The sequence below is a fragment of the Stegostoma tigrinum genome, chromosome 35 (genome assembly GCF_030684315.1).
Source record: "Stegostoma tigrinum isolate sSteTig4 chromosome 35, sSteTig4.hap1, whole genome shotgun sequence".
NCBI classification, from domain to species: Eukaryota; Metazoa; Chordata; class Chondrichthyes; order Orectolobiformes; family Stegostomatidae; genus Stegostoma; species Stegostoma tigrinum.
In genome coordinates this window covers 25248652-25273464 of record NC_081388.1, presented here as the reverse complement: position 1 = coordinate 25273464, position 24813 = coordinate 25248652, and the positions used below count along the sequence as shown (strand labels likewise).

Genomic DNA, 24813 nt, shown 5'->3' with positions numbered 1-24813 from the left:
TTCCTTTGTTACTAAATGGTAGGCATTGTGTTTTATGATTATATATAGCAAGTCTCATTGTTCCATCTGTCGATTCTAAGTACCTTTCCAGGTACCGTATGAGTGTATAGACAGTGTTGCTGTAACCAAGCATGTGCTAGAGAACATAATAAAATGTGAGGCTGGATGAACACAGCAGGCCAAGCAGCATCTCAGGAGCACAAAAGCTGACGTTTCGGGCCTAGACCCTTCATCAGAGGACCCTCTGATGAAGGGTCTAGGCCCGAAACGTCAGCTTTTGTGCTCCTGAGATGCTGCTTGGCCTGCTGTGTTCATCCAGCCTCACATTTTATTATCTTGGAATCTCCAGCATCTGCAGTTCCCAATATCTCATGTGCTAGAGAACATTGGTTTAAGCAAACCCTTTATTCTCTCCTAATCAAGAAGCAAATGATGTATGACATGTAGTGTAAATATATTACGTGACTATTGCTATTTAAATTTTTTTAGGAGCTAGAGTCCTCTAAAACATGAAAGCAAAATAAATACCAAAGAAGGCAATTTTCTTTGTATTTGGTTCTGTAGTTCAGCAGGTAACCAGATGGAACTGGATTTGTACTGCCCTGAGAATGCAGTACAGAGAGATGTACATAGGCAGTGCTAAATCTGAAACACCTGATGCTGATGTTTGTATTAGATGTAGATATGAATCTTCTTAAGGTTTTACGAAAATTTGTAGTTCATGTTGTGGATGCTACCTACATCAAAAATATATCAGAAATAACTACCAGACTCCCAAGACCGCATAAGGTTATGATTGCACACAAACTTACAGCAATACTGCGCCAAATGTTATCATTCACTAAAGACCCCATACTGACAGTAAACAAGACTAACATGATATCGAGAATCCCATGAAACAGGTGAAATAATTATTACATTGGACAAACAGGGAAGAAACTGATGACTGGGATACACGAACACCAGCCGGCAGTAAAAATACACAACCAATATTCACTCGTCTCAATACACACAGACAGTGAAGGCCATCAGTTTGACCGGGACAAAGTGACCATACTGAGACAAGTGAACACCAAACATGCAAGGGAATTTCTGGAAGCCTGGTTCTCAATACGGGACTCCATTAAAAAAACACATAGAAATAGAGCCTGTATGCAGACTGCTGCTAAAACAACAAAACCGGAAAAACAAGACCATTACACCAGAGGATCATATAAGTTCGGAAGGAAGCAGAACACCAATGCATCGATTACAGGTCACACTGATGATGTTGCCTAGAAAGGTAACAAAACTTCTGCACACCACAGAACAACCGCCTTGGTGAGCTAGCAAACAACTGCATATGAACCTTCTATGTTTGTGTAGTGTCAGGTGACCAAAAAAACAACTTGCCAATATTAAATTATTTTACTTCAGTATTTATTCCAACACTTAGAAATCAAGAATCATAAAAAAAGTTACAGATTGTAAAGAATAATTTACATCTGAAAACAGGTTTGGAAAATGTCAGGTTGATTCAACTTCAAACATCAGAACAAGCTTTGAATACAGTAAATAGCCTTTTGACCATTTTAACACTTTACTCCTGCCTACGTAATTTTTGTTGTTGTGGCTATTAAACTAACTTTGTACAATCAACTGGAGTTGAATCATGCCACTATCTCTTGCTTGCTATGGGTTAAATGATTGGGATATGTTCACAGTTGAAACTCTCACTTGATATATTTCCAGTTCCAGCAGACAGTAGTATGCTAGGAAAGCCTATTGAATTCCTTTTTTGCAATGTAAATATTCCTGCTCTCTTTTCATTTATTAGGTCCAGCAAGCACTGAGCCGGAGTCTCTGGAAGTAAGAGATCCTTGATCAGTGCAGCTGAATGCCAAGGCACTCCTCCCTTGTACTGTTCACTTAATTCAAGCTCATCCTGCATAATGTCCTCCTCTTTCTCCTCATTTGTTGACCCACCTGAGCCAACGACCAAGAAAATACTACTTGAGCTTCAATCAGCAATACCATTTGTACAAGTTGAAAAAAGCTTATTGTGCTAATACACTTTTGCTTCATACATCTTGTTATTCATCGATTTGAGAAATACGTATGTAAACTTAAAGTATACTGAGTTAAAAGGTGGAAGAAGCCTTAGCACCACTCTGTCTGGTTGCATGTATTAGTGGAATGCAAGATTTTTGAAACCATATAGGATTAAGTTGGCAGATATAAGGCTAAAGAGAATGTCCCAATCGAAACTCACTTCCAGCAGACATTTTTAAATGTGCGTTGAAGGAAATCGGACAGCCAATTGTTAAATTTAAAGCAGTAAAAACAATTAGTTCTTTTACTTAATTCTGCGCATTTTTACTATCTTTTGCAATAGGTAACTAAGTTGCTTTATCTGCCTGACCGTCTGGGGATAGTGGTCTGATACAGAGATTTACCAAGAGCTTCGATGAATGTGATCGTCATTTCATCTGAGGTGATCTCTACATAAACAAAGCCTCCTAAAGAGCTGATGTCTGCATAGAAAAACTTAAGCCACTCCTTTGGAACGTAGTCTTTGTGCTTCGTTGAATTTTCCATGAAGTTTCCAGCTCCACTTAAAACGTAGCCAATACCATTGCTATCCTGAATAAACTAAAGTAAGGGGAAAATTTAAAAAAACTTGTCATTTTATGAATTGCATCCAATACTTGAATTGTCAATGTAAGTATATTTTACGGGCACGACAACCCCCAACCCTGATCCACCTTCACCCATTTATTCTGTGGATAAACTCAGTATAGCAGAGATATTCATTTAAAAATTCATTAGTGGACAATAGTTGTTGGGCTCATGAGGCATTTGGTACGGCACCACACAGAAGGAGAACATGCAAGATAAATGCTCATGGAATTCTCTTTTCATTCATGCATAGGATTTGGGCATCACTATATGGGTATTTAATCCGCCACCCCCAATTTCTCTTGAGAAGCTGGTGGTGAGCGCTTTGAACCATCGCATCCATGTGCCACATTGCTGTTAGGAAAAGAAAGCCAGAATTTCGACCCAGCAATGCTGAAGGAATAGTAATATATTTCCAAGTCAGGATTGCGAGTGACTTGATGGGGATCTTGGTGATATTCCCATTTTTCTTTTGCCCTTGTCCTTCTAGATGGAAGTGGTTGTGGGTTTGGAAGATGCTGTTTAAGGTTCTTTAGTGAATTTCTGCAGTGTACCTTCTAGATAGCACACATTGTTGCCGCTGAGCATCAATAGTGGTGGGAGTGAACATTTGTGCATGTGGTACCAGTACAGGGAACGGCTTTGTCCAGGATGATATCAAGCCATTTGAGTGCTGTTGAAGCTGCACTCATCCAGGCAAGTGGAGATTATTCCATCAGACTCCTGACTTGTGCCTTTTAGAATGTGGATCGGCTTTGGGGAGTCAGAAGATGAATTACCTACTACAGGATTCTTAGCCTCTGACTACCTATGTATCAGTGTGTGCAGTAATAAGACCATAAGAAATAGGAACAGGAGTAGGGCATTCAGCTCCTTGAGCCTGCTGTCCTACTCAACATGATCATGGCTTATCTCATATTCCTCACATCTATTTTCCTGCTTCCCTTAACCTTTGATTCTCTTACTAATTAAAGATCTCTCAGCCTTAAATATCCACAAGAACATAACACCACAGCTCTCTGTGACAAGAAGTTCAAAAGACTGTCAACCATCAGGGAAGAAATTCCTCTTTAACTCAGTCTTAATCTTGCACCACTTAATTTTGAAACTATGCCATCTGGTCCTAGACACTCCCATGAGGGAAACATCCTCTCAGCATTTACCTTGTCAAGCCCCTTAAGCATCCTCTGTTTCAATGAAATCAACTCTCATTGTTTTTAGCTGCAGAGAGTGGAGTCCCAACCTGTTTAGCTTTGCTCATAGAACAGACCCTCCATTGCAGGGATCATGCTGGTGAACTGTGTACAGTTCTGGTTGCCACATTACCAAAACGATGTGGATGCTTTGGAGAGGGTGCAGAGGAGGTTCAACAGGATGTTGTCTGGTATGGAGGGTGTTAGCTATGAAGAGAGGTTGAGTAAATTAGGATTATTTACATTAGAAAGACGGAGATTGAGGCGGGACTTGATTGTGGTCTACAAAATCATGAGAGGTATAGACAGGGTGGATAGCAAGAAGTTTTTTCCCCAGAGTGGGGGACTCAATTACTAGGGGTCACAATTTCAACGTGAGAGGGAAAAGGTTTAAGGAAGATATGTGTGGAAAGTTCTTTACGCAGAGGGTGGTGGGTGCCTGGAACGTGTTGCCAGTGGAGGTGGTAGAGGCGGGCACGATATTGTCATTTGAGACGTATCTGGACAGATACATGAACAGTCAAGGAGCAGTGGGATACAGATCCTTGGAAAATAGGTGACAGGTTTAGATAGAGGATCTGGATCGGTGCAGGTTTGGAGGGCCGAAGGGCCTGTTCCTGTGCTGTAATTTTCTTTGTTCTCTGAACTGCTTCCAATTAAATTATATCTTTCCTTAAATAAGAGGACCAAAACTGCGAACAGTACTCCGGATGTAGTCTCACCAGCACCTTGTACAGTCATGGTAAGACTTCCCTACTCTTATACTCCAACCTCCTTAAAATAACGCCCTGCTGAACCTGTGTAATCATTTTCTGTGTTTTGTGTATAAGCACGCCAAAATCCCTTTGTGTTACATTTTTTGTGCAGCTTTTTTTCCATTTAAATAATTCTGAATTCTTTTGTTATTCCTTCCAAATGAACTTCATATTTTCCACATTATACTCCATTTTCCAACTTTTTGCCCACTCAATTAAATTAACTCTCTAAACTGTTTATATCCCCTTTCACAACTTGCCTTTCAATTTATTTTTGTGTCACCTGCAAATTTGGCCACACAACACTTGCTTCCTTCCTCCAAGTCAACAACTGGCAACATTTACTACAGTATTTATATTCACATATATTCAAATAGATGTCTCTACATAGCCGTTTGTGAGTCTGGGCGAATGAGCAATCACTCATACTGACCTTTATCTTGGCATTCATTTGCTTGCCATTATTGATTGCTTCTTACCTGAAGGTTGTGGTCATGCCCACAGAAGTAAGCGCTGATCTTGTATTGAGTGAGGAGAGGGTACAGTTTTTTTACCAGACATCTGGTGGGTCCATGCTCAGCTATTGACCAAACTGGATAGTGTCCAGCAACAATCAGGAAATCTGATCTGTAGGAAACAAGAAAGGGAGCTGGTCACTTTACACAGTGAATAAAACATTGAAAATATTATGAAAAACAGAAACAGCATAACTGAACATCTTTAATTCATCCTGAGACACACAAAAAGTTTATAACATTCCAATGCATTTCTGTAAAGGAAATGGATAGAAGTGAATAATTATAAAGGCTTGATTGAATGAAATTAAAAATTATAGATCCAGTGGAGAAATTAAAGCTGGAGAGATTTTGGTTAAGGCGTTTTAGAGGGTATCATCTAAATGACTGAAAGCTGCTAACATGAGCCCCTGATTATAGTCTTTTTTTGAATGCTATCATTGTGCCAATCTTACAGCTAAACCTTCATCTTTTTGGGTCTAACATTCTCAGGAATTACGTCTCAAATTTGCAAGACTGTCTTTCTTCAAGTCCCTCTTAAACACTGTCTCTTTGACCAGGTTTTTGGTCATCCATTAAAAAAGGGGAAAGTCATCAGCAGGAGGTCATTGTAGATTTTGAAACCAACAACACAGAAGTGACCTGTAGAAAGAAAACAGGTTGCATCTGAATTGGAAGGAGGCTAATATACTGGCAGGGAGCTTCGCTAGAGGTATTCAGGAGGATTTAAACTATGGGATTGAGGGTGTGGCAAGTTACATCCAGAGATATTGTGAGAAAAGAGATCAGTCTGAAACTGGTGCAGTTGGGAAAAGGAGCATGTCAAACAGTCAAGGCAGGCAGGAGCAAGACAAAGAACAAGGCAGGACTGATAAATTAAACTGTTATTTTAATGCAAGAGGGCTGACTGGTAAGGCAGAAGAACTCAGGGCACGATTGGGAACATGGGAATGGGACATCATAGCTATTACAGAAATCTGGTTCAAAGATGGACAGGACAGGCTGCTTAATGTTCAAAGTTATAGATGCTCCAGGTAGGATAGAAAGGAGGCAAGAGGAGGAGGGGCAGTGGCATTTTTGATTAGGAATGTCATTACAGTTGTACTTAGGGAGGATATTCTGGCAAGTATGACCAGTGAAGTTATTTGGTGGAACTAAGAAATATGAAAAGGATTATCACTTTATTGGGATTATAGTAATAGACTGTGGAATGGTCAGCAGAAAATTGAGAAGCAAATTTGTTATGAGATCTCATTTATCTGTAAGAATAACAGGGTTGTAATCATAGAGGATTTTAACTCTCCAAACATAGACTGGGACTGCCAAAGTGTTAAGAGCTTGGATGGAAAGGAATTTGTTAAGTGTATAAAAGAAAATGTATACAAGAAAACCAACCTCCGGATACAACGCATCATCCTCCGACACTTCCGCCATCTACAATCCAACCCCACCACCCAAGACATTTTTCCACCCCCACCCTTGTCTGCTTTCCGGAGAGACCACTCTCTCCGTGACTCCCTTGTTCGCTCCACACTGCCCTCCAACCCTATCACACCCGGCACCTTCCCCTGCAACCGCAGAATATGCTACACTTGCCCCCACACCTCCTCCGTCACCCCTATCCCAGGCCCCAATATGACTTTCCATATTAAGCAGAGGTTCACCTGCACATCTGCCAATGTGGTATACTGTATCCATTGTACCCGGTGTGGCTTCCTCTACATTGGGGAAACCAAGCGGAGGCTTGGGGACCGCTTTGCTGAACACCTCCGCTTGGTTCGCAATAAACAACTGCACCTCCCAGTCGCGAACCGTTTCCACTCCCCCTCCCATTCTTTAGATGACATGTCCATCATGGGCCTCCTGCAGTGCCACAATGATGCCACCCGAAGGTTGCAGGAACAGCAACTCATATTCTGCTTGGGAACCCTGCAGCCCAATGGTATCAATGTGGACTTCACCAGTTTCAAAATCTCCCCTTCCCCCACCGCATCCCAAAACCAGCCCAGTTCGTCCTCTCCCCCCACTGCACCACACAACCAGCCCAGCTCTTCCCCTCCACCCACTGCATCCCAAAACCAGTCCAGCCTGTCTCTGCCTCCCTAACCTCTTCTTCCTCTCACCCATCCCTTCCTCCCACCCCAAGCCGCATCTCCATCTCCTACCTACTAACCTCATCCCACCTCCTTGACCTGTCCGTCTTCCCTGGACTGACCTATCCCCTCCCTACCTCCCCACCAATACTCTCCTCTCCACCTATCTTCTTTTCTCTCCATCTTCGGACCACTTCCCCCTCTCTCCCTATTTATTCCAGAACCCTCACCCCATCCCCCTCTCTGATGAAGGGTCTAGGCCCGAAACGTCAGCTTTTGTGCTCCTGAGATGCTGCTGGTCCTGCTGTGTTCATCCAGCTACACATTTTATTATACAAGAAAATGTTGTTATTCAGTATGTGGATGTACCTACTAGAGAAGGAGCAAAACTTGACCTTCTCTAGGGAAATAAGGCAGGGCAAGTGACTGAAGTGTCAGTAGGGGAGCACTCTGGGGCCAGCGATCATAATTCTATTAGTTTTAAAATAGTTATGGAAATAATAGAACTGACCTAAAGTTAAAGTTATAAGTTGGAGGAAGGCCAATTTCGATAGTATTAGGCAAGTACTTTCAAAAGTTGATTGGAAGTGGATATTCACAGGTAAAGGGTTGGCTGTTAAGCCTTCAAAAAAAATGATAACAAGATGCCAGAGACAGCAAGTTCCTGTCAGTGTGACGGGCAAGGTTGGTAGGAAATGCTGGATGATGACAGCAATTAAGGCTCTGCTCAAGAAAAAGAAGGAAGCATATGTCAGGCATAGACAGCTAGGATCAAGTCTATCCCTGGAAGAATATAAGGGCAACAGAAGTATGCTCAAAAGGGAAGTATTCACTTGTAGGATGTGGGTGTCGCTAGCTGGCCAACATTTCTTGCCCATCCCTAACTGCCCTTGTGAAGGTGGTGGTGAGCTGCCTTTTTGAACCACTGCAGTCCTCCTGCTGTGGGTTGACCTACAATGTTATTAGGGAGAGAATTCCAGGTTTTTGACCCAATGACAGTGAACGAATGGCGATATATTTCCAAGTCAGATGGTGAGTGACTTGGAGAGAAACGTGGAGGTGATGATATTACCATATATCTGCTGCCCTTGTCCTTTGAGATGGAAGTGATCGTTGGTTTAGAAGGTGCTGTCTGAGGATCTTTGGTTAATTTCTGCAGTGTCTTGTAGATAGTACACACTGCTGCTACTGAGCGTTGGTGGTGGAGGGAGTGAAAGCTTGTGGGTGTAGTGCCATGCAAGTGGGCTGTTTTGTCCTCAATGGTGTCAAGCTTCTTCAGTGTTGTTGGGGCTGCACTCATCCAGGCAAGTGGGGAGTATTCCATCACACCCCTGACTTGTGCCTTGTTGATGGTGGACAGGCTTTGAGGAGTCAGGAGGTGAGTTACCCATCGCAGTTATCCCAGCTTCTGGCCTGTTCTTGTAGCCACTCTGTTAATGTGGTGAGTCCGATTGAGTTTCTGGTCAATGGTAACCCCAAGGATGTTGATAGTGGGGGGATTCAGTGACGGTAATACCATTGAATGTCAAGGGGCAGTGGTTAGATTGTCTCTTATTGGTGATAGTCTTAGCCTGGCATTTGTGTTGCACGAATGTCACTTGCCATTTGTCAGCCCAAGCCCAGATATTGTCCAGATCTTGCTGCATGTGAACCTGGACTGTTTCAGTATCTGAGAAGTCACGAATGGTGCTAAACATTGTGCAATCATTGGTGAACAAATCCACTTCTGATCTTATATTGGAAGAAGGGTCATGGATGAAGCAGCTGAAGATGCTAGCGAGTTTTGAGAAGATTTGTAGCTCCGGTTGAGGTTCTGGATGTGAGTTTGCTCGCTGAGCTGGAAGGTTCGTTTTCAGACGTTTCGTTACCATTCTAGGTAACATCATCAGTGAGCCTCCGGTGAAGCACTGGTGTTATGTCCTGCTTTCTATTTATCTGGTTAGGGTTCCTTGGGTTGGTGATGTCATTTCCTGTTCTTTTTCTGAGGGGATGGTAGATTGATTTGGAGCCAATATGTTTGTTGATGGAGTTCCGGTTGGAATGCCATGCTTTTAGGAATTCTCATGCGTGTCTCTGTTTGGCTTGTCCTAGGATGGATGTGTTGTCCCAATCAAACTGGTGTCCTTCCTCATCTGTGTGTAAGGATACTAGTGATAGTGGGTCATGTCTTTTTGTGGCTAGTTGATGTTCATGTATTCTGGTGGCTAGCTTTCTGCCTGTTTGTCCAATGTAGTGTTTGTCACAGATCTTGCAAGGTATTTTGTAGATGACGTTTGTTTTATTTGTTGTCTGTATAGGGTCTTTTAAGTTCATTAGCTGCTGTTTTAGTGTGTTGGTGGGTTTGTGGGCTACACGACTTGGACCTCTTGGCATCAGGGTAGCCCGCAAACCCACCAACACACTAAAACAGTAGCTAATGAATTTAAAAGACCCTATACAGACAACAAATAAAACAAACGTCATCTACAAAATACCTTGCAAGAACTGTGACAAACACTACCTTGGACAAACTGGCAGAAAGCTAGCCACCAGAATACATGAACATCAACTAGCCACAAAACAACATGACCCACTATCACTCGTATCCTTACACACAGATGAGGAAGGACACCACTTTGATTGGGACAACACATCCATCCTAGGACAAGCCAAACAGAGACACGCACGAGAATTCCTAGAAGCATGGCATTCCAACTGGAACTCCATCAACAAACACATTGATTTGGAGCCAATCTACCATCCCCTGAGGAAAAGAACAGGAAATGACATCACCAACACAGGAAATGACATCACCAACCCAAGGAAACCTAACCAGATAAATAGAAAGCGGGACATAACACCAGCGCTTCGTCGGAGACTCACTCATGATGTTACCTCGAATGGTGGCGAAACATCTGGGAACAAACCTTCCAGCTCAGTGAACCAACTTACATCTGGAACAAATTAAACACCCACTCTCTTGTGGACCGAGAAGAGGAGAGCGCTGTGTTGGAGATGGAAGGAAGACGTCGGGTTGGCTGTGCACCCTTGCAACCAGTGGATCTTAATGCTGGCTTCGGCCTAACGCTGGTTCAGGGGAGCAGCCAACCTGCAACGATGGCTGCGGCAAGTGCTTGTGCCCCAGGTCAGGGGGTCCAGAACACCATCTGTGTTTCCGTGAAGAAGGTGGATGAAGGTGCACCTGTGGACCGCACCTTCTTTGTGAAGAGGGTCCTGTTGGACTGTTGTGGGTTCGCTGCTGCGGACATTTACTGCCTGCAGGATTTCCCCGGAGGAGGTTTTTACGATGTGACCTTCAGGAGTTCCAAGCTTTGCGAGCGCTTCCTGGAGATTTTCAAGGAGAAAGGAGGTGAGGGCCCCCTCTCTGTATTGACCGCTGTCCCGCTGTTTGTGATGCCAGCACAGAGGAGCTGTATGGTGACTGTACACATGTACAACCCGCATGTGTCAGCAGTTGATGTCCTGACCTTCCTTGGAAGGTACGTGAAGGTGGAAGGGGACCTAACTGACATCATGGACCCCTTTGGCATCTGGACCAGTAAGAGGCAGGTCAAGGTGACGCTGAGGATGGGCGCGGACGGGAACATCGTACACCCACCGTCCAGCTTCACGATCGGCGGGAGCAGGGGCTACCTGACCTATGCAGGGCAACCTAAAGTCTGCCATGCCTGTGGTAGGTCAGGTCACGTGGCAGCCGACTGCAAAGCCACCATCTGCAGGAACTGCAGGGAGGAGGGACACCTTGCAAAGGATTGCGCACGAGAGAAATGCTGCAACCTTTGCAGGGAAGCGGGCCACCTCTACAGGGCATGCCCGCAGTGGGGGACCACCTACGCCCAGGTCGCCGGCAGGGGCAATGCGGGGCCAGCCCCCCCGGAGGAGAGGAAGGCACCAGGGCCCAGCAAGGACCCCACTAATGTGCAGGAGGGCCAGGTCGTGCAGGAGGGCCCAGCCCCGCAGGATGGGCCCGAGGCCAGCAAAGCGCCCCTGCAGGCTCTGCTCCCCCCCGACAACCCGGAGTCGATGGAGGCGGCGACAGGCGACCCAGGGGAGTGGACAACGGTCCGGAAAGCGAGGAGGAAAGTGCGTCGGCGGGCCCAGGAACCACAACCATCATGCGGGAAGAGGCAGCTAGAGCGGGGCTATAAGAGCTCCTCTGACGAGGGAGATTCGGAGAGGGCCCGCCCGAAGCAGAAGCTAAAGATCTCAAGGGAGAAGGAAAGCAGCACCATGCTTCCAGGTGACAGGAGGCGTCGTGAGGCTCCCTCCAACACCCAGTCACGTGTCACTGGGGCACTGGAGGGCCCCCCGGAACTTCCAGGCAGGAAGGAGGAAACAGCGCGTCCCCAGCCTGACCCAGAGCCGGACTCTCCTGCCTCCATACCCCGGACGGGGGGATGCCACCCGGAAGGCAGCACGGACAGTTTCCTGAGCCCGGAGAGCGTCCAGCAGTTAGGCCGAGCAATGGGCATGAAGGGACAGATAGAGGGGCTGGACCTTGGACTTGGGGAGGGTACTGCGGTCACTGCCCACAATGGGGGTACGAGTTGCGAGCATTAATGTGCGCAGCGTCAAGTCAACCGCAAGATGTGTGTCCACGTTGGCCTACCTGACCACCATCAAGGCGGACTTCCTGTTTCTGCAGGAGTGCGGGATACCGCACCTCGGCAGGTACGGGAAATGGTCTGGCGCCTGGACCTGTGGGCCTTTGATCTGGTCGGGGGGTAACACCTGTCGCACCTTGGGCCTGGCTATTCTGCTGCGGGGGCGTGACTTCGCCATCTCTCAAGTTCAGGAGGTGGTAGGGGGGTGCCTCCTAGTGGCTGACGTCACCTACAGGAATGCTCCCCTGAGGCTGATCAACGTGTGTGCCCCAGCGGTAGGGAGTGAGCGGTTGGCCGTCCTGCAGCAGCTTCCACCCCTGCTAGCTACGTCCAGGCCGGTCATCCTAGGCGGAGACTTCAGCTGCATCATCGATGCAGATGGAAGATCTGGCGTGGGGACAGCGGGTGGGGGGAGTCAACTGGACGTCACGTCCAGATTCCTGATGGGCACGGTGAAGGACGCCAAGCTGCTCGACATCTTCAGCACCCCTGCAGACGGAGCGCAGCGGAGGTACACCTGGTCGCGGCCAGACGGGTCTATTCGCTCAAGGATAGACTTCCTGTTTGTGTCACGGGCGTTCTCGGTCAGGTCCACCGGCGTCGATCCGGTGTTCTTCTCTGACCACTGCCTCCTGCTGGCCGACTGTCACTTACAGGACGACCAGCCGGCCGGCAAGGAGACGTGGAAGCTCAACACGACTCTGTTGACCCCAGAGAACGTCCAGGAGCTCAAGAGGGAGCACGCCGGTTGGAGAACCGTGAAACCCCTCTTTGAGTCTCCAGGCGACTGGTGGGAGACGGTGAAGGAGAACATCAAGAGGTTCTTTGTCCTCAAGGGTGTTCGGAAGGCGAGAGAGAGGCGGGGAAAGCTGTCGCGACTCCAGAAAAGGGTGCAGAACCTGCTCCTTCTGCAGTTGATGGGGGTTGATGTCACGGAGGACCTCCGCGAGGTGAGGGGCCAGCAAGCCTCGCTCTTCGCCGCGGAGGCCTCCAGGATAATCTTCCGGTCCAGGGTCCGCTCCATGGAGCAGGACGAGACGTGCTCGCATTTCTTCTTTCAGAAGGTGCACAAACAGAGCTCTGTGCTTAGCCGGCTGAAGGAGGACGACGGCTCGATGACGTCGTCTCGGCCCGACATTTTAAGGATCAGCAGATCCTTCTATGCCGGACTGTACGACATGAAGCCCACGGACAGCACGGCCTCCGAGTCGTTCCTGTCGTCTATCACGGAGGTCTTAGACGACGGCACGAGGGAGTGGCTGGACCGGCCGATATCTCTGGACAAGCTGACCAGAGCCCTCAAGTCCTTGGAGAGGAATAAGACTCCCGGGAGCGACAGCTTACCAGTCGAGCTGTATTCCGCTCTGTGGGACCTGGTCGGCCAGGACCTGCTGGAGGTGTACGATAGTGCGCTTCGGGCAGGGGAAATGTGCAAGTCCATGAGGAAGGGCATCATCACCCTCATTTACAAGAGGAAGGGGGAGAGGGAAGAAATTAAGAATTGGCATCCCATTTCACAATTGAACATGGACTACAAAATCCTGGCCAAGGTCATAGCCATAGGTCAGGTCTGTCCTAGAGTCGGTGATTCACCCTGACCAAACCTGTGCTGTGCCGGGCAGGAAGATCGCTGAGAGCCTCGCGCTCATCAGGGATACGATCGCCTACGTACAGGACAGGCGGGTGGACACCTGCCTCGTCAGCCTGGACCAGGAGAAGGCCTTCGACAGGGTCTCTCATGCTTACCTGAGGGACGTCCTCTCCAAATTGGGGTTCGGGGAGGGCATCCGCAATTGGATCCGGCTGCTCTACACCAACATCGTTAGTACAGTCTCGATCAACGGGTGGTAATCAGACAGTCTTCCTGTCAGATCTGGAGTCAGGCAGGGCTGCCCGCGCTCTCCTGCCTTGTTCGTGTGCTGTGTGGAGCCCTTCACCGCATCCATCAGGAAGGACGTGAACCTGAAGCGCGTGACTATCCCAGGCAGCAGAGGCCTTCAGGTCAAGACCTCCCTGTACATGGACGACGTCGCCGTCTTCTGCACCGATCGTTGGTCGGTGAGTAGGCTGTTGGACATCTGCGGCCAGTTTGAACTGGCCTTGGGTGCCAAAGTCAATAGGGGTAAGAGCGAGGTCATGTTCTTCGGGAACTGGGACGACCGCTCCTTCATCCCCTTCACCGTCAGGACAGACTACCTGAAAGTGCTGGGTGTTTGGTTCGGTGGAGCTGGGGCGTGCTCTAAGACTTGGGAGGAGCGTATCACCAAACTGAAGCAGAAGCTGGGCAGGTGGACGCTCCGGTCCCTCTCCATCGCGGGCAAGAACCTGGTTGTCAGGTGCGAGGGGCTTTCGGTACTGTTGTATGTGGCGCAGGCCTGGCCTATTCCCTGGACCTGCGCCGCTGCGGTCACCCGGGCAATCTTCCACTTCATTTGGGGGTCGAGGATGGACCGGGTCTGCAGGGACACCATGTACAAAGACCTGGAAAATGGGGGAAAGGGCGTACCGAACGCCACCCTCGCCCTGACGGCTACCTTTGTGTGCGGCTGTATCAAGCTGTGCGTAGATTCTCAGTACGCAAACACCAAGTGTCACTACTTACTGAGGTTCCACCTGTCCCCGGTGTTGCGAAGGATGGGCCTGGCCTCGTTGCCGCGGAAAGCTCCGAGTAGTTGGACCGTCCCGTACCACCTGTCCTTCGTGGAGAAATTTTTGAAACGAAACACCTTTGACCACAAGGCCGTCAAGCAGTGGTCAGCACGTAGTATCCTCGAGACCCTTCGGGAAAAGGAGAGGGTGGATCCCGTCGTGTGGTTCCCCACGCAGACTGCCAAAGTCGTTTGGCAGAATGCCTCATCGCCAGAACTTTCAAACAAGCACAAGGACATTGCTTGGCTGGTGGTGAGAGGGGCTCTGCCAGTGAGATCTTTTATGCATGCCTGGAATCTCTGCGCCACCGCACACTGCCCTCGAGGTGGCTGCGGGGGGCATGAGACTGTCGATCACCTCTTTCTGGAGCGTGCCTATGCGCAGGAGGTCTGGAGGGGGATGCAGTGGTATTTGTCGAGGTTCGTCCCGAGCAGCTCCGTGACGCAGGACTCCGTGCTCTACGGGCTGTTTCCCGGGACGCACACCGAGACCAACATCAACTGCGCCTGGAGGACCATCAATGCGGTGAAAGACTCTCTTTGGTCTGCCCGCAATTTGCTGGTCTGCCAGCTGAAAGAACTAACCCCGAACGAGTGTTGCAGACTGGTGCACTCCAAGGTCCAGGACTACGTGCTGACGGACGCGCTAAAGCTTGGGGCAGCCGCCGCCAAGGCGCGGTGGGGAAAGACCACGGTATGAAACCCCTCGTCCAGAATAGGAAAAAGAACCCTATCTGGTAACTGGGCCCAGCTGGCACCTTCCCCAACTGGTCAGGGGGCCAACGGGGACTGTGCGGGGAGATGACTGCCGGGGTTTTTTTCTTTGCTTTGTTTTTTTTTCTTCTTTGTTTGTTTTTTTCCTTTAGTTGATGTACATACCCCCTGGGTAACCCGGAGCGGCTTGCATGACTGGGTAGGTGTATAAATATGTTTTATTTTTTGTACATCTTATGAATAAAGTATATTTTTTCAAATAAAAAAAAGTGACAAAATGTCTGAAAACTAACCTTCCAGCTCAGCGAGCAAACTCACATCCAGAACCTCAACCGGAGCTACAAATCTTCTCAAAACTCGCTAGATACTTCTTTTTTACAGTCAGCTAAGTAATATTGCACGTTCACAGAATAACCTCAAAGATACTGACTCATCACATAGGGAAGAACACTGAGCAGATACCTAGAATTCTTCAGTTTGTCCTTGATCCACTCTAGTTGTGCGTTCGCCACATTATAATCTTTTGGTGCTTCTGGTTCCTTCCCTTGGAAGTCATCAGAATTTCCACAGAGAAGGACAGTGTCTAGCATCAGGATTGTCACAGTGGTGTTAGAATCTGTGATGGTGAAATTTAGGTCGTAATAATAATGTGGAAAGTTCCTGGAAATCAAACCATGTCAAACAAATTAATCAAAAACAGTTGTGATATTGGAGAAATGGGAAACTGCAGGAAACTTAACCCATCTCACCATCTCTTGGAAACTTTGGAATACTCGATCTGTGCAGTTACATTGCCCAAATGATCATGGTTTCCTGCTACAACAAACCAGGGCACGTCCTTCAGTGACTTGGCAGAAAAGATTTCCTCAAATGTTTCCTGTGATCACAAAGAACACTGCAACCTCGGATTATCAATCTATCTACCTCAAACAAAGCTAAACTTTGAAGCAGATACTCTCTCACATCAAGTTGCAGCATTGGTTTCTGGAGAATCCTCGGGTTGATTATTTTTCAGGACATTTGATACTATCAAGCTATAATCCATCTGAAATTAATAAATATACACCTGTATCTATCCATGGCAAAAGTTTAACATTCATGGCCTTGTCTCTCTCCATCCCTCCCCCTCACAACCGTTCAAACCCTATTTCTATGACCTCCAATCAACTCCAAGATCTGTCCACGACTTCACTCCTGGTTGTTTTGCACACCTCAATTTTAATGCTTAACCATTTGTGGCTGTCCAGGATCCAAGATCGGGAATTTACTCCCTAAAACTTGATATTTCTGTCTCCCCTCCTTTAAGGTACTCCTTTAAAGTATACTCCTTGACCAGGCTTTTAGTCATCTGTTCTAATACCTCTTGTGGGTCAGTATCAAATTTTGTTTGATAAATGCTGTGAAATGATGTCAGAGCCTTTAATATTGTAAAATGTTCCGTATAATAATTAATTGTTGTTTGGGTCAGTACTGGACGTTCACAAAGGTTCCTGCCATCCAGCACTATCCCAACCCATTTTAGAGATTATTTGAGTGTTAGCTGGCCTGATTACACTGTAGCTTAATAAATAGGTTGAGGAATAAATCATCTATGGCTCTCCCCAAAACTTCCCCCATAAACCTTCCAAAATGGTGCATATGAAGAAATGAGAATTTGATAACATTACCTGGAATCTTTTATCAGTTACGTTGTTAACTCCATTGTAATAAAAGTTATCCCCCAGGGACAGAACAAAGTCAGCACCCATCAATTCAACCACAGCACCCATTTGTTGTGCAGTTCTTTTCTCCACAGGTGTCGTGAATGGTGAATATGGGAGCCCACCCCAATCACCAATTGCCAAGAAACGGATAACTTTGGAATGACCTGACACAAAAATTAAGTGGAAGAAGGTTACACAGATTGTACACAAAGATGGCAGCAAATTAGCAGATGCCAATTGAAAAACTAGCTTGGCACAGATACAAGCATAAAGCTTTGAATAGCCTTGTTCTCTGCTGCAATTTATAGGAGACATTTTTAATGTGGTTATAGCATTTAAAAGCAGTCTTTTCATTTGGTGCCTTAAACTGATTATCCCTTCCCCTGTTCTCTCCGACCATCAGAATGTGTGTGCTGTACAAATTCCCAAACTGATAACCACATTGAAACGTTTGGAACCTTGAACTAACTGACAATGTAAAATGACCAAATCACTAGTACCCATCTAAGATTCAGTACAAAGTACAAATACTGAACAAAGAAGTTTAATCTGAATTTTCTAATCCAAAGTCTCATGACTCTATCAGAATTTGAAAATAATTGCCCATCCCACCAGGAATCAATAACAATTTTCCCACTGTGCAGCAAATACCAATTAACAGTTACTCAGACTGGAAGCTTCTATCTTTTGTTGAGCATCTGAACGGCAAATTAACTGCTTCAGTTGGTTCAGATGTAGCATGAATTGGCTGAAGCCTTGCAAACCCTTTAACAAGTTCATAGGCAGAATCTGCCTCCTCCCCACCAACCCCAGCAGGTGGTGAGAAGAAGAGCTGGCCTTGGCAAATGCTTTCCGCCTTCTTGCCTGTAAATAACCTTTAAACTCTGTGAAATTCTACGTGAAAATATCCACTGAAGATACTTAATCGGCCACTAATTAGGGTCCTTCCTTGGTAAATGATTGGCCTCTTAAGTGTTTTCTTGGCAGGTGAGAAAGTTGGCTAGTTCCTGACTGGGAAACTACAGTGATCTGCCTGCCAGATTGTGGAGAGGAATCTCTATTTCCCCCAGTCAGTGGGCACTGAGGCAAGGATGGGAGGGCAAATTGGAAGTTTCTAAAAGACACATTCCTGCGCTTTCCTCTGAATCCTTGGACACTTCCTCCACAACAATGAAAACCTTAATTTCTTACTTTTGTTATCCCACAAGGAATAGTCCTCGACCAGTGGTCTTTAGAACATAGAACAGTACGGCACAGTTCAGGCTCTTTGGCCCATGATGTTGTGCCAAACTTTTGCCCTAAACCTAAGGTCTATCTACCCTCTACCTCTACCTTATACTATCATCCATATGCCTATCTAATAGCCACTTAAATGCCCCTAATGAGGCCAACTCCACTATCCTCTCTGGCAATGCATTCCACGCCCCTACCACTCTCTGAGTAAAGACCCTAGCTCTGACATCTCCCCTGTATCTACCTCCACTCACTTTAAAAACTATGCCCCCTCGGAGACAATAGAAAATAGGTGCAGGAGTAGGCCATTCGGCCCTTCGAGCCAGCACCACCATTCATTATGATCATGGCTGATCATCCACAATCAGTCTCCTGTTCCTGCCTTATCCCCATAACCCTTGATTCCACTATCTTTAAGAGCTCTATCCATCTCTTTCTTGAAACCATCCAGAGACTTGGCCTCCACTGCCTTCTGGGGCAGAGCATTCCATATATCCACCACTCGCTGAGTGAAGAAGTTTCTCCTCAACTCTGTTCTAAAATGTTCGTAATAGCTACCTCCACCCTAGGGAAAAAGTCTCTGGCTGTCCACTCTATCTATACCTCTGAAAATTTTGTACACCTCTATCAAGTCACCTCTCTTCCTTCGTCGTTCTAAAGAGAAAAGCCCTAGCTCTGTCAACCTTTCCTCGTAAGACCTTCCCTCCATTCCAGGCAACATCCTGGTAAATCTCCTCTGCGCCTTTCCAACGCTTCCACATCATTCCTGTAATGAGGCAACCAGAACTGGATACAATACTCCAGATGTGGCCAAACCAGGGTTTTGTATAGCTGGAACATAACTTCACAGCTCTTGAACTCAATCCCTCTATTAATGAAAGCTAACACAACATACGACTTCTTAACAACTCTATCCACCTGGATGGCAGCTTTCAGGAAACTGTGGACATGAACCCCAAGATCCCTCTAATTCTCCACACTGCCAAGAATCTTTCTGTTAGCCCTGTATTCTGCTTTCAAGTTTGTCCTTCTAAAATGGATCACCCCACACTTTTCAGGGTTAAACTCAATGTGCCACTTCTCAACCCAGCTCTGCATCCTATCAATGTCCCTTTGTAACCTAGAACAGCCCTCCACACTATCCACAACTCGACTCACCTTTGTATCATCTGCGAACTTACTAAGCCAAACCTTTAGGATTCAGAAAGTGGTAGTCTCTGATTGATAGGCAGCGTTTGGTGTCTCAAGACCTGCATTATGCTGAGAGACTGACAGGGTGAATTATCTCAGATTAGATTCCCTACAGTGTGGAAACAGGCCCTTCAGCCCAACAAGTCCACACCGCCCCTTGAAGAATCCCACCCAGACCCAACCCCCTATAACCCACACACCCCTGAACACTACGGGCAATTTAGCTTGGCCAATCCACCTAGCCTGCACATCTTTTGACTGTGGGAGGAAACCGGAGCACCCGGAGGAAACCCACGCAGACACAGGGAAAGTGTGCAAACTCCACACAGACAGTCGCCCAAGGCTAGAATTGAACCTGGGTCCCTGGCGCTGTGAGGCTGCAGTGCTAACCACTGAGCTACCGCGCTGCCCCAAATGTGGGTGTTAGTCACTATCTAACACATACATCCCCACACTTAGAAAATTGCACTCCAGCGATACAAGGAATTGGACAAAATCCTTGTCAGACCTAGGAATGCAACAAAAGGGAGAAATTTTTCTTTGGACCTTAAGTTGACAATGTCAATTTTTATCTTCAGGCCTCTGCTTCATGATAGGTCACTTGACTGTCTAACATCTGTTACTGAACTGGACATGACACCTCAGAATATCTCATCCAATCTTGTAAGTGCATCATGGCATGATAGAGATATCAGAATCACACACAAGAATTGACAATTCTTACCCATCAAATGAGCTGAACGGGGAACTGATATCACAGTCTGAAAAATGATCAGATGCACCACTGTGTGGATCAGAAACACCTCCATCTGAAACTTACACAATGCAAATAATTTAGTGGGATTCACCCAAAGAAACACTTAAATCCCAAGGACTTTCCTTCTCTAACATCAACTCTCCCACGCTTGCACTCTCGTGATCGCATTCTGGCTCTCCCTTGCTCGCTTTCCTGCGATTGCTCCCTCACGCTCATGCACTCACTCTCCTGTGATCGCTCCCTCGCTCTCCCACGCTTGCTCTCCTGTGATCACGCCCTGGCTCTCCCACGATCGATCTCCTGTAATCGCTCCCTCGCGCTCGCTCTCTCGCTCTCCAACGCTCACTCTCCCACGCTCGCACTCTCGCCCTCCCGCACTCGCACTCTTGCCCTCCCACGCTCACACTCTCGCCCTCCCGTTCTCACTCTCCCGCACTCGCTCTCTTGTTCATGGGCTCATTCTCCTGTGATCGCCCCCTCGCTCGCTCTCCTGTAATTGCTCTCTCGCTCTCACACGCTCACTCTCTCACTCTTACGCGCTCGCTCTTATGCATTCACTCCCTCGCTGTCACACGCTCGCTCTCCCGCTCTCACGAGCTTTCTCTCCCGCTCTCATGCGCTCACTGTCTCGCTCTCACACGCGCTCTCGCTCCCGCACTCGCTGTCTTGATGTCATGTGCTCGCTCTCCCACGCTCGCTGTCATGCGCTCGCTCTCTCGCTCTGCCACGCTCGCTCTCCCACCCTCGTTCTCTTGCTCTGCCATGCTGGCTCTCCTGTGCTTGCAGTCCTGCTCTGCCACGCTTGCTCTCCTGCGCTCGCTCTCTCACTTTCCCGATCTCCCTCTCCTGCGCTTGCTCTCCCAATCTCCCTCTCCTGTGCTCGCGCTCGCTCTCAAGTGCTCGCTATCCCGTGCTTGCTCTTCCACGCTCACGCTGTCGTCCTCACTCTCTCACTCTCCTGTGCTTGCTCTCTCGTGCTTGCTCTCCCATGCTCACTCTTGTGTGCATGCCCGCCCACACATACACTATCACCCATGCCCGCCCACACACACTCTCTCTCTTGCGCATCTGCCCACACACTCTCTCCCGCAACCCCCGTACACTCTGTCTTGTGCACCCGCCCACATACAATCTCTCCTGCACCCGCCCAAACACACTCTCTCTCCCGCACCTGCCCACGCACTCTCTCTCCCGCACCCGCCCACACACACTCTCTCTCCCGCACCCGCCCACGCACACACTCTCTCCCGCACCCGCCCACTCTCTCCCACACCTGCCCACGCACACACTCTCTCCCACACCTGCCCACGCACTCTCTCTCCCCCGCACCGCCCACTCACACACTCTCTCCCGCACCCGCCCACGCACGCACTCTCTCCCGCACCCGCCCACGCACACACTCTCTCCCGCACCCGCCCATGCACACACTCCCTCCCGCACCCACCCACGCACTCTCTCTCCCGCACCCGCCCAAGCACACTCTCTCTCCCGCACCTGCCCACGCACTCTCTCTCCCCCGCACCGCCCACTCACAGACTCTCTCCCGCCCACGCACGCACTCCCTCCCGCACCTGCCCACGCACTCTCTCTCCCGCACCCGCCCAAGCACACTCTCTCCCACACCCACCCATGCACACACTCTCTCCCGCACCCGCCCACGCACACTCTCTCCCGCACCCACCCACACACACTCTCTCCCGCACCCACCCACACACACTCTCTCCCGCACCGCCCACGCACACTCTCTCCCACACCCACCCAAGCACACACTCTCTCCCGCACCGCCCACGCACACTCTCTCCCGCACCCGCCCACGCACACTCTCTCCCGCACCCACCCACACACACTCTCTCCCGCACCGCCCATGCACACTCTCTCCCGCACTGCGCCCACACACACTCTCTCCCGCACCGCCCACACACACTCTCTCCCGCACCGCCCACACACACACTCTCTCACGCCCACCCCCACGCACACTCTCTCCCGCACCGCCCACACACAATCTCTCCCGCACCCGCCCACGCACACACTCTCTCACACCCACCCCCACGCACACTCTCTCCCGCACCGCCCAGGCACACACTCTCTCACGCCCACCCCCACGCACACTCTCTCCCGCACCGCCCACACACACTCTCTCCCGCACCGCCCACACACACTCTCTCCCACACCCGCCCACACACACTCTCTCCCGCACCGCCCACGCACACTCTCTCCCGCACCCGCCCACGCACACACTCTCTCACGCCCACCCCCACGCACACACTCTCCCGCACCGCCCACGCACACACTCTCTCACGCCCACCCCCACGCACACTCTCTCCCGCACCTGCCCACACACACTCTCTCCCGTACCGCCCACACACTCTCCCGCACCCGCTCACACACACTCTCTCCCACACCGCCCACGCACACTCTCTCCCGCACCCGCCCACTCACACACTCTCTCTCCCACACCCGCCCACACACACACACTCTCACACCCACCCCCACACACACTCTCTCCCGCACCCGCCCACGCACACTCTCTCCCGCACCCGCCCACTCACACACACTCTCTCGCACCCGCCCACATACTCACTCTCTCACGCCCACCCCCACACACACTCTCTCCCACACCCGCCCACTCACACACACTCTCTCCCACACCCGCCCACACACACACACTCTCACGCCCACCCCCACACACACTCTCTCCCACACCCGCCCACTCACACACACTCTCTCCCACACCCGCCCACTCACACACACTCTCTCCCACACCCGCCCACTCACACACTCTCTCACGCCCACCCCCACACACACTCTCTCCCACACCCGCCCACTCACACACACTCTCTCCCACACCCGCCCACTCACACACTCTCTCACGCCCACCCCCACACACACTCTCTCCCACACCCGCCCACTCACACACACTCTCTCCCACACCCGCCCACTCACACACACTCTCTCCCGCACCCGCCCACACACACACTCTCTCACGCCCACCCCCACACACCGAATCTCTCTGTCACCCGCGCCCACACTCACTCTCTCGCACACGTCCACACGCACGCGCACTTCCTTTCACACGCACTCTCCTCTTTCTCACACCCAGATTGGGACGTACACGGTACCACACGAATTATTTCACCCAAAATGTTTGTGTACTTGTAGATATATTCTGTTTTGGTAAAGAACAAAACAGCCCCCAGTTTAAAACGTTATCAAATGCTAAGCAAGACCTCACACCTAAAAACGCATGGTCTGATCTGAGATGGCACCTCTTGCATACATTGATCAGACCTTTCATTATGTCGAGACAATGACTGGAAGGGAATTTGGATTTTTCGTTTCAACCAGTGGTCTCCGCCCTAATATTAAAAATTCAACAAGAGGCGGCGAGTTTTCGGACTGTTTCCTTTCTGTTTATAAATTCTGTACCTTACACCCTCCCACTCTGCCTCTGACGACGGAGTTGAGCTCCAAAAGCTTGCGTTTTCAAATAAACACGTTGGACTGTAATCTGGCGTCCTGTGATTTTTGCCCTGTCCACCAAGCCCACCGCCGGCATCCCCACAGTATTACGGACACTGAAGGATCACTTCCCTTTATCTTCGGGCCCTATTGAGACGAAGACCAAAGCCCAGTCAAGAGATTTAAGCCCGGAACATTGGCTATCAGCCTGGCACGTGTGTGTGCTGGAATTGATAGCCAAACCCCAGTGTGTTTGTGGAGAAAAAAAATCCAATTACAATATTAAATGATCACACCGCCAAAGTAATCCGCCGTGTCTGCAGACTACCGGAAGTGAAATTAAATGTGATTGTATCTCTTTCATGAGATTTCCTCACGTTCTGGCCTTCTGATGGACAAAAGTTCTCCTTCAATCTAAATTAGCGTTAACACCAAATCCTAGTTCTTAAAATCCAAAAACTCACACGCTGGTGCAGGAAGCGACCACCGGCCATTCGCTCGACTCTGCTTTTTGGCTTCAACCTTCGTGCCTTTAGCTGCTGATGCGGAGTTCGGAAACTTCCGTTTGGAACAATGTCTAAACCAGTCAAACCACTAGTTCCCTAAAGAAACCAGTCAGCTTCGAGTTTTACCAATGATTGTTTGAAAAGTCAGCTCCGCTGGGCGCTGACGCACAGCCAGCTCCGTGCAGCCGCGCTCCTGTTCCCGCGGCCACTAAACAGAAAGTAGCTCAGACCCGGCAGAGTCTCAGTAAAGAGATAATGGGAACTGCAGATGCTGGAGAGTCCGAGATAACAAACTGTGGAGCTGGATGAACACAGCAGGCCAAGCAGCATCTCAAGAGCACAAAAGCTGATAGGAAAATCTGAAGGAGGGTCTCGGCCCGAAACATCAGCTTTTGTGCTCCTGAGATGCTGCTTGTCCTGCTGTGTTCATCCAGCTCCACACCTTGTTATCTCAGAGTCCCAGTAAAGCCGCGCTCTCAACTTCTCTTACTCCGAATCTGTCCCCGAGTTGGTGCCTGCCCACACCGCAGTTCCTCAGTTAACCGAGCCACTCAGCTTTCACCTAACATTCCCACATTCAAGTGGAACTGAGCGCAGCTTTCCATCTGCCACAGGTACCTGCAACAAAAAAAAACCGTGACACGCCTGTCACAGCAGAAATACCACCCTTTTCCAGCCAGCTTCGAAACTGAAGAAGGCTCGTTGAAATGGAAAAGTGAGTTCTGTTTCTCTCAAGTCAGATTATGCATTTACTGTTTGTGTTCGTGCTCTCAAGACCTCACCT

The 24813-nt window shown here is 48.9% G+C and overlaps 1 protein-coding gene across 4 annotated transcripts; it reads right to left on the bottom strand.

The window, feature by feature from the left end:
* Positions 1 to 1402: 1402 nt before the first annotated feature.
* acp5a (acid phosphatase 5a, tartrate resistant) lies at positions 1403 to 24307 on the bottom strand. Of its 4 annotated transcripts, none has more exons than XM_048522071.2 (7): positions 23988 to 24307; positions 20032 to 20122; positions 16848 to 17047; positions 15930 to 16057; positions 15643 to 15840; positions 5086 to 5233; positions 1403 to 2631 (listed from the first exon to the last, which is right to left on the bottom strand). In XM_048522071.2, exons 1-7 carry the CDS (start codon positions 24015 to 24017, stop codon positions 2389 to 2391), a joined length of 1038 nt encoding a protein of 345 aa, XP_048378028.1. In that variant the 5' UTR covers positions 24018 to 24307; the 3' UTR covers positions 1403 to 2388. The 4 variants fall into 4 exon arrangements, with proteins under 4 accessions (XP_048378028.1, XP_048378030.1, XP_048378032.1 ...); XM_048522073.2 differs by having other exon boundaries at positions 20032 to 20116; positions 23988 to 24305; XM_048522075.2 differs by lacking the exon at positions 23988 to 24307 and adding an exon at positions 23491 to 23635.
* Between the last annotated feature and the right edge of the window lie 506 nt (positions 24308 to 24813).

Excerpts from the sequence above, each read along its gene's own strand:
- acp5a (XM_048522071.2), bottom strand. The coding sequence starts at position 24,017 with ATGGCCGGTGGTCGCTTCCTGCACCAGCGT. Across the intron at positions 16,058-16,847 it reads TAACTGATAAAAGATTCCAG|GAAACATTTGAGGAAATCTT; the intron begins GTAATGTTATCA and ends TTGTGATCACAG. Across the intron at positions 15,841-15,929 it reads TCCAAAGTTTCCAAGAGATG|GAACTTTCCACATTATTATT; the intron begins GTGAGATGGGTT and ends TTTGATTTCCAG.